The sequence below is a fragment of the Hemicordylus capensis genome, chromosome 1, assembly GCF_027244095.1.
Source record: "Hemicordylus capensis ecotype Gifberg chromosome 1, rHemCap1.1.pri, whole genome shotgun sequence".
NCBI classification, from domain to species: Eukaryota; Metazoa; Chordata; class Lepidosauria; order Squamata; family Cordylidae; genus Hemicordylus; species Hemicordylus capensis.
In genome coordinates, this window is record NC_069657.1 from 148,321,073 (window position 1) to 148,335,233 (window position 14,161).

Consider the following 14,161-nt stretch of genomic DNA (forward strand, 5'->3'; position numbering starts at 1 on the left):
TCGCTGTTGTATTGTCTATTTGTATTGTCACTGCATGACCTCCGATCATGAGTAAGAATCCCTTAAGAGCGCTGAGAATGGCCAACAGCTCCAAATAATTGATGTGGCGAGTCCTCTCCTTGGGGGACCAATGTCCACTCAGATGAAACCAGTCCAGGTGTGCCCCCCAACTGAGCTCCAAGGAATCTGTCATGACCACCCAATGGGATCGAGGGGCCTGAAAGGGAGTACCGATACACAGGTCCCGAAACTCCATCCACCACTCCGCCGTTGCCTAGGTCCTCTGACAGGGAGACAGGTTTTGAATCAGACTGTACGTCGAGAGGGGAAGAGCCCAGGGTAACAACTTCAGAGTCCTGGGAGCTAGCATCACTCTCATATTCAGCTGACCTGAGTTGGCAGGTCAGCTGGCCGTTCCAGGGAAAGGGTAGTCAGAAATTTAATAGCTATCTCCCCTTCCGGCTGTCCTGCCAGCTCTATGACCTCGGGGAGCACTGCCAACAACCCATATAGCCTTATTTTGCTCCTCTGCAATGCCAGGTCGGTCCAAAATAAACCTGAGGTCATCCATGATTTGATTATGGATGAAGGGGCTGACCTGGTGTGTATCACCGAGACTTGGTTGGGGGAGGCTGATGGCCCAGTCTGGTCCCAGCTTCTTCCTCCAGGGCATTCTGTAGAGGAGCAGGTGAGGGGACATGGGCGGGGAGGTGGAGTGGCTGTGGTCTATAAGGATAACATCTCCCTTACCAGGGTCCCTGTTGAGGTATCTGACCATATTGAATGTGTGTACCTAAGTTTGGGGACCAGGGATAGATTGGGACTTCTGTTGGTGTACCGATTGCCCCGCTGCCCAACTGAGTCCCTTAATGAGCTCACGGCCTTGGTCGCGGAACTTGCGTTGGAGTCTCCCAGACTTTTGGTGCTGGGGAACTTCAATGCTCACTTCGGGACCAATTTGTCCAGGGCAGCTCAGGAGTTCATAGCGGCCATGACAACTATGGGCCTATCCCAAGTGGTCTCCAGACCAACGCACATTGCAGGTCACACACTTGATTTGATCTTTTACTCTGATCAGGGTGGTGTTCCGTGGGTGGGGACTCCTGTGATTTCCCCATTGTCATGGACGGACCACCATCTGGTTAAGGTTAGGCTTACAACCACTTTCCATCTCTGCAAGGGCAAGGGGCCTATTAGAATGGTCCGCCCAAAGAGGTTATTGGATCCAATAGGATTCCAAGAAGTCTTGGAGGGATTTAATGTTGGCTCTGCTGGTGATCCTGTTGATGCCCTGGTGCAAAACTGGAATAACATGCTCACCAGGGCAGTAGACATGATTGCTCCTAAGTGTCCCCTCCAACCCGCTTCAAAATTGGCCCCTTGGTATATGGAAGATCTACGAGGGCAGAAGCGGCAAGGTAGGCGACTGGAGCGCAAGTGGAGAAAGATTCGACTCAAATCCGATAGATTACGACATAGAGCACATTTAAAGATCTATGCTCAGGGAATATGTGCGGCAAAGAAGCCGTTCTTTTCTTCCCATATTGCATCTGCGAGTTCACATCCAGCAGAGTTGTTCAGGGTTGTGAGGGGGCTAGTAAGTGCCCCCGCCTCCTTGAATCAGAATTTGGAGCCATCAGTTACCCGCTGCGCTGTGTTTAAAGAGTTTTTTGCAGATAAAATATCTCGGATTTTATCGAAATCTCGAAAATCTCGAAAATCTCTTGGCTGACTTAGACGGAGACTCCACAATTAATTTGATGTCTGAATTGGAGGTGTCCTACAACTCCTCTTATGTGGTTCGACTGGATCGGTTTCAGTTTGTGACTCCTGAGGACATGGACAAGCTGCTCGGAGTGGTGAAGCCTACCACTTGTTGTCTAACATGGCTTGTTCTATCTAGCAGGGAGGCTGTTGTAGGGGCCTGGTAGAAATCATAAATGCTTCTCTGAGGGAGGGCAGGATGCCTCCTTGTCTTAAGGAGGCAATTATTAGACCTCTTCTTAAGAAGCCTGCATTAGATCCCTCAGAGTTGAGCAACTATAGGCCTGTTTCCAAACTCCCATGGCTGGGCAAGGTAATTGAGAAGGTGGTGGCCTCTCAGCTCCAGGCGGTCTTGGAGGAAACGGATTATCTAGACCCATTTCAAACTGGTTTTCGGGAGAGCTATGGGGTGGAGACTGCCTTGGTCGGCCTGATGGATGATCTCCAATTGGGAATTGACAGAGGAAGTATGACTATGTTGGTCCTTTTGGATCTCTCGGCGGCTTTCAATACTATCGACCATAGTATCCTTCTGGAACGTCTGAGGGTGTTGGGGGTGGGGGGGGGCACTGTTTTACAGTGGTTCCGCTCCTACCTCTCAGACAGATTCCAGATGGTGCTGATTGGAGACTGTTGCTCTTCAAAATCTGAGCTTAAGTATGGTGTCCCTCAAGGCTCCATACTTTCTCCAATGCTTTTTAACATCTACATGAAACCGCTGGGAGAGATCATCAGGGGATTTGGAGCTGGGTGTTATCAGTATGTTGATGACACCCAAATCTACTTCTCCATGTCAACTTCTTCAGGAGATGGCATAACTTCCTAAATGCTTGCCTGGAAGCAGTAATGGGCTGGATGAGGGAGAATAAACTGAAACTGAATCCAGATAAGACGGAGGTACTTATTGTGTAGGGTCAGAACTCTAGAGACTATTTTGATCTGCCTGTTCTAGATGGGGTCACACTTCCCCAAAATGAACAGGTTCGCAGTCTGGGAGTTCTTCTGGATCCACAACTCTCCCTGGTTTCTCAGGTTGAGGCGGTGGCCAGGGGTGCTTTTTATCAGCTTCGGCTGATACGCCAGCTGCGTCCATTTCTTGAGATGAACGACCTCAAAACAGTGGTACATATCTTGGTAACCTCCAGACTTGACTTCTGCAATGTGCTTTATGTGGGGCTGCCTTTTTACGTAGTCTGGAAGCTTCCGTTGGTACAGAACGCGGCGGCCAGGTTGGTCTCTGGGTCATCTCAGAGAGACCACATCACTCCTTTGTTGATAGAGTTACACTGGCTGCCAATAGGTTTCTGGGCACAATACAAAGTGCTTGTCATAACTTATAAAGCCCTAAATGGCTTAGGCCCTGGGTATTAAGAGAATGTCTTCTTCATTATGATCCCCACAGCCCATTGAGTTTGTCCAGAGAGGTCCGTCTCCATTTGCCGCCAGCTCGGCTGGTGGCCACACGGGGATGGGCTTTCTCAGTTGCCGCCCCAAGACTGTGGAATGCGCTCCCTACTGAGATACGATCCTCCCCATCTCTGACCATTTTTAGAAAGCATTTGAAAACCCACCTCTTCACCCAAGCTTTTTCTGTTCTTTAAAATTTTTAAGGTTTTAATTCGTGGTTGATTTTAAATTGTTAAATTGTATTAAGTTTTTGTATATATTTTAACTTGTTTTATACTATTGTTAACCACCCAGAGACGGAAGTTTGGGGCAGTGTACAAACATAATAAATAAATAAATAAATATTCGGGCTGCTGAGGAGGCGAAGAGTTTTGAGCCACAGGCATTGAACCCGAAGGGTAGCCCGGTTTGCTGCTCGGATTGTCCGGTATTGAAGCAGAAAGTTCTTGGACAGGCACGGTAGCCTGATGCACCACTGGAACCGAAGGGGGCTGTTCACGACGCTCATATCGATTCCTAGAGGAGCAGTGCAACGAGTGGGAACGCAGCCTCCTGAGTGTGAGGGGGGTTCACGTCAACTCCTCATCATTACGGATTTTCCATATGTGGGACCTTCAGAGAAACAGAACTCATAGCATAGTCGAACATGGTCCAAATAGTCAGGCCGATAGTCCACTTGGTATTGATCACATGATCCAGAGTCCCGGCACCACACGCTGTAAGAAGGCTCAAAATCAACCAGGGGAGAGCGATATTATGAAGCCCGGTATAGATCTGGATATGACTGTTCACGATGGTCCCAGGACCGATCCTGCCTGTAAGTCAAGGAACGTTCTTCCGAGCCCCAACAGGCACCACGGTCTCTAAGAGGGACACTCTCTTGGAGCTTTTGAGGGGGTGACCAGCACCTAGGCAAGCACGATGCATCTTCTGCAGGCTTGGTTGGAGAATAGGCCTCTCCTTCTGATGAAGCATAACCCAGTTCATCTAATGCCACTGAACGTTCTCTACTCGATCTAGCCCGATTGTGGGCCATGTCCAATGACTCAGCAGCCACAGGCAAGTTAGGCCTTGTTGACACCGACTACTTCTGTACAGGATGATCTGGGGCCACTTTAGGCTTCTTGGCCACAGGGGCCTCCAACACAGGAACCTCAGCTGTTCTCTTCTTCTTGGGTATAGGAGGGAGGTGTCAACCCACCAGCAAGTCATGATGCAACTTCAGCTGCTTCTTTTTTATCTTCGGTACCGATCCCGGGGAATTTGGGGAGGACTTCGGTACCACGGGTGCTTGAAGTTGAGGGAGGTCTTCCGAGCACACAGGTTCACTCGACACCATCGAAGGCCGAGCGGTAGAAGACGCCAATACTGGTACAGGGTCGAGGGGGTGGGCTTCCAGCCTCCACAGGAGCAGACACCGCACACTCCAATTGTACGATGAAGCCATTTTTACGGACCACTTCAACAATAAGACTTCCAAGGAACAGAGAGCCAGATCCCACAAGGCTGCGCACAGGCGAGAAGCCCTATTTCTGTGAGCCTGCTTCGTGAACTTCTGGCAGTGAAGACAGGTCTCGACAATGTGGGATTCCCCCAAGCACAAGAGACACTCGGTATGAGTATCGGGGGAAGGGATCTTAGATCTGCATCGAGTACATTTCTTAAAATTCGTTGTGCTCAGCATAAATGCCGAAGGCCAGCTGGCCACCATGCTCTGTCCCAGCCAGGATAGGAGCTCCGAGAAAGGGAAAACCCTGTGGGGAGGGGCAGAAGGGGAAAACGCTACTACGCGAAAAAAATAAAGAAATCAATAAAGGAAGAAACAAATTTTGTAAAGAAGCAAGGAGAAAACAACGAGGGGACAGCAAGATCCTACTTGTTGCCGAGCTGCAGACTCCATGATGTTCACTGAAGCGCAGATGAAGAAAGATTGAGGGGGTGAGGAGTGGCGCAGCCGCATATAGTGCCTGGGGGGAGAGGTTCCCGCCCACAGCAGGAGAACTGAGCTTGTTAGGTTCCTACGAGGTCTCTGCGCAGGCGCATAGCCCATTTGTGCAGAAGACAGAGACCACATCAAAGAATTACTTTAACCCTGCAAGCACCAGCCAATGAAGTGGCAGGAAAACTCAGAGTATGACGACATCATGTCACACATCTTCTTCAACTCGATGTTACTCAGGTGACACAGGGAAGAAATGCAGGTCACATTTTTTGTGTCAACATTACACCACAATCCAAGAAGATTATGAAAGAAATAAAAGGTTTATTGTTTCGCAACTCAGCAGATACTTTTACAACCTGGTTGCTCTCTGTCTAGGCCAATTCTAAAACTATTTGGATCCCCCCACCCCCTGTTCCCAGAGTTCCACTAGGCTTTCCTTTTTAAAGTGACTGTATGTTTTATAGCTGCTTCCCTCACAAACACAAAGTAATCTTGTATAGATTTAACTAAGAGTTTATTCAGAAACCACTCCATTTTCTCCTTCTCCTTTCCCTCCCTTTTTCTTTCTGACCGCACACCTACACTTTCTACAGGATCCTCAATGGGACGTCTAAACAAAATATAAAATGTACTGGATAGAATACAAGACAGTATTGTATTAACAATCAATACCAACAAAGCCTTAACCAGACTCAAGCCTTAATACATTAACCAGGATAAAATACTGGAACTGTACAATATGGTACATAACCTTGTGTATAACACCAAGGAACAGCAATGTTTGTTACAGTTGAAGAAAGGTACTGTTAGGAGGGCATTCCTAATTGGTCATAGATCAATACATGTGGGGCTCATTTTCTCTCTCCTGGATTATCTGCCACATTTGGACAACATCCAACAGACTCAATCTCTGGCAGCTCCCCACACTCAGGTGCAGGAGAAGATTCTAGCCTTTCTGTACCTTCTTTGGGTAAATCTAAAGGTTAATCTGCAGTGTCAGGAAGATTGAGGTGGCAGGAGTAAGCTCTGGTTATCAGAAGGAGAAAAGGTTGGTGCACTTGGGTCAAGAGTGCTGTCCACCATGTGTCCCAGGCTTATGGGTAGTAGGATCCACCTGCACAAATCTCATAAAATGGTCTACCAGAACTTCATAAGAACTTAAGAACAGCCCTTAAGATCAGGCCCAAAGCCCATCCAATCCAACATACTGTTTCACACAGTCGCCCACCAGATGCCTCTGAGAAGCCCACAGGCAAGAGCTGAGGGCATGCCCTCTTGCTGTTGCTCCCCTGCAATGGGTGTTTAGAGGCATCTTGCCTCTGAGATTGGAGGTGGCCTATAGCCACCGGACTAGTAGCCATTGATAGGCCTGTTCTCTGTTAATTTGTCTAAGCACCTTCTAAAGCCATCAAAGCTAGTAGCCATCACCACATTCTGTGGCAGAGAACTCCATAGATTAATTATGCAATGTGTGAAAAGGTACTTCATTTTGTTGGTCCTAAAATTCCCGGCCTTCACATCAAGGGATGACCTCTGGTTCTAGTGTTGTGAGAGAGAGAGAAAAATTTATCTCTGTCCACTCTCTCTACTCCATGCATAATTTTATACATTATGCAGGGAGACATAATAGTCTCCCTGTAGTTGCATTTTTTCCATACTCTTTTCCAGATGCTGTAGCCTTGCCTCATAAGGAGGGTTCTCCAGGCCCCTGATCATCTTGGTTGCCATCTTCTGCACCTTTTCCAGTTTTAAAATGTCATTTTAAAGACATGGTGACCAGAACTGAACGCAGTACTCCAAATGTGGCCACAACACAGATTTTTATAAGGGCAGTATAATATTAGCATTTTTATTTTCAATCCCCTTCCTAATGAGCGCTAGCATGGAATTTGCCTTTTTCACTGTGCACTCAGTCAACACTTTTAATGAGCTGTCCACCATGACCCCTAGATCTCTCTCCTGCTCAACCACTGACAGCTCAGACCCGATCAGTGTCTATGTGAAGGGGGTGTGTGGCCCAATATGTATCTCTTTATATTTGCTTACACTAAACCACAATTTGCCACTTTGTCGCTAAAATGATCGGCCACCCCTCCCCCTAAAGAGTTAATCAGAAGTGAACCCTGTCTTGACTGACAGGCTGGTGAATTCTGGGGCTCAGCCAATCAGCACACCAGGTGGGTGGGACCTAGAGAGCTGTTGGGTGGAAGAAGGCAGTTCTTTGTTAGAGGATATGTGGCCATGAAGGATGGCTGGAGGAAAAAGACTCTGCAGGTTCTGGAAAGCCAGGAGGGCAGGAAGCTTGAATTATCAACGAGGGCTACAACGTAATTGAAATAAGAAACACTAGGCTATGCTCCATTTACCTAGGGCGTAGCAAAAGACACTGCACGCATTAAAGTGTGCTTTTACATTTTCCTACATACCTGTTCTTTGCAACTGGGTAACCAAGATGTTTAAAGTGTGCCACCCCAACATCATTCGGGGTGCTTTTGAAGTATTCTTGTAACCTGCTGATTATTTTTATCTGTAACTAAAAGCTAAGTAAGCCTGAGATGGAAGCAGTCTGTAGTACCTGAATAAAACTGTTTTTCTTTTTGTTCTTTTCTTTTACAAGCCTCTCCAAGTTGGTTTTTAACTCAGGAAAGCAGGGGCTAAAGGGGGATTTCTCTGGTGCAAACACGTCTCTTCAGGCGCTCAGCAGCTATTAGTTTTCTCACCACATGTAGACTTGCACGTGGAAGATTTTTGTACTTTTCTAGTAGCAAAATAAAGAGTTTTCCCTGGGATCCCACCCCAAGCCCAGGGAGGTAGAAGCTCTGTAATAAAGAAGGGTGGTGGCGGCAGCCATTTTTGAACCTACCAATAGTTCAGAAGAGCTTTAGGAAAAGCCAAGTCGTGCAGCTCAGCAGGGATGATTCGGCATTTCTTTCTCTCATGTGAGCTTGCTCTGAGACAAAGGCTTTAATCCGCTAAAGTCACCCACTCACCCAGTCCAGATCCTTGGGGGAACCTTACTTCCCTCCATTGTGAAAACTATCCATTTATTCCTACCTTCCATTTTCTGTCCTTCAACCAGTTACCAATCCACACATGGACCTGTCCCCTGTCTACTAAGTTTTCTCAATATGGTGGGGAACTTTGTCAAAAGCTTGTTGGAAGTCCAAGTATACTATGTCAACTGGATCACCTCTATCCAGTAAAGGAGGATATGAATATATCTTAGTGAACCACTGAGAGTGACCTGGAGTTGGAGAAGCAAATCAGAGAGGCGTCAAAGAGAGAGAGAGCTGTAATAATGAGTGACTTCAATTTTCCTCACATAGACTGGGCAAATTCATGTTTGGGTATGGACAAGGAGGCCAAATTTCTAGACATGCTAAATGACTACAGCAGACCCAAAAATGAAGAGTGGGACACTAGCCACCTAATGGTGCAGTGGGGAAATGACTTGACTAGCAAGCCAGAGGTTGCTGGTTCAAATCTCCACTGGTATGTTTCCCAGACTATGGGAAACACCTACTGTATATTGGGCAGCAGTGATATGAGAAGGAGCTGAAAGGCATCATCTCATACTGCGTGAGAGATGGCAATGGTAAACCCCTCCTGTATTCTACCAAAGACAACCACAGGGCTCTATGGTCACCAGGAGTTGACACCAACTTGATGGCACACTTTACTCTACACTTCACTAACAAGGGTTTATTACTACATTAAAGGAAAAACAAGTTTATGTAATAAGATCAATTGTTGCTTTATAAAGCAGATTGCAAAAGAGAGAGAGAGTTTTCATTAAATCTGGCAACTCAGATTCCAATCAATATAGAAAATAAAAATATAAGTTCCCTCACATATCTAACTGAACTGGTCTCAACTTGTTACTCACTGGCTGCGGCCTTCTCATTTCCCCAGCAGCTCTCAACATGCTGCTTCCTCAAGGCTCTCTTAGGGCAGAACTAACTAAAAGAACAAAGCTTTCTCTTCTCCAGTGTTCTTCCCACCCAGTCCTTAGGATTGGTCCTTCTATTTTGAATTTCCTGGGCTCACCCCCTTATTAGTAAAGGCCTAGCCTGTCAGCAATTGCTCTGAGTGAGGCCTAGTCCTCCCTGAAGCCCTACCATCACTACAAGTCTGGTTGTTGGCTTTGATTGTTAATACGATTCTGTCACTTTATAAAGGAAAGCCTAGTGGAATTCTGGGGGAAGTGGACTCCACTCTGTCCTAACAGGACTAAAGAGTGATAATATTTGGATCTTGATGCCTCCTCATTTAAAGGACACCCAGATCACTGATGACCTTTTATTTGAAAACCTGAACATGGTTGTCAGTAAAGAATGAAAAAGAACCAGAAAAGGCCCATGCTATGACTAGAATAATTATGTGAAACCCCTACATCTAGAATCTGAACCTGAGGGGAGTATGGGGTTACACTCAAGCAAAAGATCAATTCCTTGCTGAATCAGATGAAGGAACTGAAAGCCAGGCTTGAAGAAATTAAAGTGATTAAAGCTGAAGTCAACTTTTTAAAACAAGCTGTTTCGTGTGCCAACCGACATGCAAACCATGGGAATATAAGAGACATTGATAACTAGTATCAAAGAAGGGGTTGCAGAACCTGCCAACAGACTGGACAAGGAGACACATGCAATAATGGTTTCCAATGTAGAAGTGAAGAACACTACCAGTCAGGGTGTTGTGCCAGAATGTTATCTCAGAAAAATACTCAGGCACGAAATGGCAGGAGGTTACTCCAAGGGGACCAGGAGTGACCACTCAAACAGCATGGTCCCAAAATCGGAACAAGCACATGGCCACGACCCTGCCTGTACAGCTGGATGTGGCGGGAGCTACTTATGCCTGCCATCTCACCCCTAAGCAGAAAGCCAGAATGGTCCACTTGATTGGAAAGAAATTTATTATTTGGTGCTTCCTCAACCAAGTCAATGCTCCAGCTTTGTGGTATATGGGGGCACAAGTTTCCATGGTGTCTAGCCAGTGGGCGATCTTCCAGGAATTCCCCTGAAGAAGCTTGGAGAACTGCTAGAAATAGACAGTGAACTGGAACTGAAAGCAGACAATGGGACTCCAATACCCTATGAGGGACGGATTGTGGCCCAGTTTCAGTTTTCCCTAGATGATGACATCTTGACTGTTCCTGAAGTTGATCTAACCAGCCTGTAATTTCCTGCCCCAAACCTCCCACCATCACTTTTTAAAAATGGGAGTTACATTAGCTACTTTCCAGTCCTCTGGTACAGAGCCTGATTGTAAGGACAAGTTACATATTTTTGCTAAGAGATCAGCAATTTCACATTTGAGTTCCTTCAGAACTCTTGGGTGGATGCCATCTGGCCCTGGGAAAATGAGAAGGCTGCAGCCAGTGAGTCACAAGTTGAGACCAGTTCAGTTAGATATGTGAGGGAACTTATATTTTTATTTTCTGTATTGCTTGGAATCTGAGTTGTCAGATTTAATGAAAACTCTCTCTCTTTCTTGCAATCTGCTTTATGAAGAGACAATTGATCTTATTGCATAATCTTGCTTTTCTTGTAATGTAATAATAAACCCTTGTTGGTTAAGTGTGCTGCTCTTCATTTTGGGACAGCCTTAGTCACACACCTTTGAAGGCCCAGTTTTGCTTAGCCCTTTTTGGGATGGTTTTGCCACCTTACCACCACCAAAACCATATATAGAGTATGTGTTTTCCTACATCAAAATAAAGTGGATAATGGCAGCCTACTGTGAATCCCTTACAGAAAAGAATTCAACCCCAGGGAATTCCCCTTCCTCCTCAGCTCTGGTAGGACTCATGGAGAGGAGAGCTAGTCTTGTGGTAGCAAGCATGACTTGTCCCCTTAGCTAAGCAGGGTCCACCCTGGTTGCATATGAAAGGGAGACTAGAAGTCTGAGCACTGGGAGATATTCCCCTCAGGGGATGGAGCCACTCTGGGAAGAGCAGAAGGTTTCAAGTTCCCTCTCCGGCATCTCTAAGACAGGGCTGAGAGAGATTCCTGCCTGCAACCTTGGAGAAGCCGCTGCCAGTCTGTGAAGACAATACTGAGCTAGATGGACCAATGGTCTGACTCAGTATATAGCAGCTTCCTATGTTCTTATGACAAGACTGGATTGCATTTCAATTCCTTTCACATCAACAACCACATTTCCTTGTAACATGTTGTTTGGGCCTTGGCAGCCTGTTAAGATCAGGGGGAGTTCCACAAATAGATAGACAACCTTGGCATTCCAACATTTCCTCTTGGGCATCAGGGTACTGAATCACTACATTTTAGATTGTGAGCCCTTTGATGATAGGGAACCATTATTGTTGTTTTTTCTTTGTAAATCTCATTGGCCCAGTGCAGATGTAAAAGGAAACTGGAGGTGCCTTCACCTCTGGTTTCCTAACCTGAATGTCCAAATCTGGGGAAATTGAGTTTGTGGAGGACCACAGGCCTCAGTTTCCCTTGCCAATCTCTACTCTGAACCTTTGACCAGAATGGAATACCACCACTTCAAACTCAATTTCTGCCGTGCCAGCTTTCCATCCGAATGCTGGCACTGCAGTTTTGGCCTCATGGAACCGGAATTGAGGGAGGAAGCTCTTCCTTCACTCTGGCCCAATTGGCTGTGTGGGCTGAGCTTCAGGAAAGAAGGATGCCTGCATAGCCAGCTCCCCCGCTTCTCTGAAGTCTCACCGATTGCAGAGAGGCAGCTCTCCCCAATGTCTGGATGCGGATGGAGGGGGAGGCCACGGAACCATGGGTCCATTGGGCCTACAGTTCCATGTTACGTATAAACTGGGCCATTGAGAAATTTTTGCTGAAAAGCTTAATAATAATAATAATAATAATAATAATAATAATAATAATAATAATAATAAATAAAATCACTTACCTGTCTCATTCTGTCTGTCCTTAAGAAAGCAATCATACAGGCTACGCTTGTTCTCTGAAAGGAGGGATATAGTTCCAGAGGTTATTTAACCCCTCTGCTGCCAGCTGAAATGCCTGATCCAGGTCTCTGATCACCCCCAAGCTCCAGACATTGAGCTATTAAATGCCATCTCATGAAGGAGGAACACAAATTTGTCACTGCATTTATTTGTCTTGAAGACTGGCTATTTAACACTTTTACAAGGGATAGTAGCATAGGAACCCATCAGAATGTCTAGATGTACTGAGCAATGCTATATCTAGGAGGAAGGCATATTGCAGGAAATAGGGGGGAAACTCAGGCAGACAAGCCCTGGGCATCTACTAACTCAGCAGTGGCCAATCTGGGGCTATCCAGCTGTTGATGGACTACAATTCCCATCACCCCCAGTCACAATTTATTGCAGGCTGGGGGTGGTGAGAACTGTAGTCCAACAACAGCTGGAAAGTCTCAGGCTTGCCGTCCCTAACAGCACAGGGCACTGGGTTTAACTGATACATTCCCGCAGCTCAGTTATTTTATTTTATTTATTTATTTATTTATTAGATTTATATACCGCCCTTCTGATACGGCTTCCGATACTTGAGAAGAGCAGCCAAGATGGATTCCAAAGAAGCCACTTGAAACAATGGGATATACACCAGCTTCCTGTGCATAGCCAAAGCAGATGCCTACACATAGCTAGAAGTTGATCTTCTACTAATGGATTTAAAAGCTGGTCTTCAGCTAATGCGCTGGAAACCACATATGGGTTGCACTCTGATTAAAGATGGATTGCATCAGTGGCACAACAACCCTTTTTTGCTGTTGTTGCTGTTAGCCCTGGTTCCCCCTGGGATACACACCAAACTTGGGCACAAGCTGGGGTGGATTTTTTAATTCCCGCTCATTCGGAGGTTCCCTATCACCACCTCCTCCATCTATGCATAGTTTTTATCCTGCCAAATCCACACTGTAATGCCCCCTACAATGCTTTATATTCTGTGCAGTAGAGTACTCCTTTTGCAATTAATTTTGATCCCCTAATGAAAGAAATTCTTCCAAAAAGTGTTGGGCAATTTTACAAGAATAAATCAACAGAAGTCCTTTACCTCAGGCACTATGAAAAAGTTATTCCTCTTTTGTTTTCGATTTGATTGTTTTTAATCACTTCCTGAATAGTTTCTTCCCACAGAAACTATCGCCTTATTGCCCTAACTAAGCCCCATTTAAGATCATAGGACTTACTTCTGACGAAACATGCATAAATTGTGCTGTTGAGACCATTCATTTCCTACCTTTTAATTTGTTTGTGTTAAATTGCCTCATATCCTTTTGATTAGTTGTCAAGGGAGAATAAGTGATACTGCTATTAGTTTTGCTTCAACCATATTCTATAATTCTATAGTCACTAAAACATGTATAACATTTTTGGTTTTTGTCAGAATGGAATGAAAATTAGTTTTGCTCTATATCGTTCTATATTGGAAAATCACTAAAACATGTACAGTAGAATGTTTTTGGGTTTTGTCAAAATGGGATGAAAATTGGATGCATGGTAGACCTCTGTAAGCCCATAATACCCAAATTTCGGGCAGAGAGATCTGGAGATTACTATGCACGCACGCTTCAAAAATTTTGAAGTTTGACTTTTTGTCATTTAAATTATAATTGGAGCAGTTGGAATAAGAACAATGTTTAACGTGCCCACCCCAATTAACATCTGGATAAATGCACAGCTCTACCCCAAAACTCAATATTCTCCTCCCTCCAATACACCATTTTTTAGGGGGAAGTCCTATAAAGAGCAGCGAGGTTTACATCTAAGCAAACATGAATGGGGACAGGGTTTTCGTTTGGGGGGGTTTATTAAAGTTAAAATAGAAGGCAGACGATTGTAATAGCAATAATAGTGGCCTCAGTATTGTTTTTTTAAAAAACCCAACTACTGCAAAGAAGTAAAGTGGCATTCAGATGTGGAAGTGGGGGGGAATGCCCTAGAGAGCCAATCCTCCAATACATCACTATTTATGCAGAAAACTACTCCTGGGACCCAGAGGAGTTGCACTATATCTTTCCTCATCATACATCTACACCTTTCCTCATTGTACAAACTTTTCTACTAGCAATATCAAG

The 14,161-nt window shown here is 45.4% G+C and overlaps 1 protein-coding gene across 8 annotated transcripts in view; it reads right to left on the bottom strand.

The window, feature by feature from the left end:
- The window catches only part of LOC128341102 (dnaJ homolog subfamily B member 2-like), a 53,947-nt gene that overhangs the window by 30,499 nt on the left and 9,287 nt on the right, over nt 1-14,161 (bottom strand). The window contains exon 1 of one of the 8 annotated variants that reach the window (XR_008314206.1): nt 9,000-9,252. Coding sequence is in view for 4 of the 8 variants with exons in the window: in XM_053287195.1 (XP_053143170.1) it covers nt 7,540-7,594 (55 nt within the window). In the remaining 4 variants the exon portion in view is untranslated. Of the gene's footprint in view, nt 1-7,539; nt 7,951-7,976; nt 8,945-8,964; nt 9,255-12,007; nt 12,062-14,161 lie in introns of those variants that run through there. The other 7 variants (XM_053287201.1, XM_053287200.1, XM_053287194.1 and 4 more) reach the window with 7 other exon arrangements.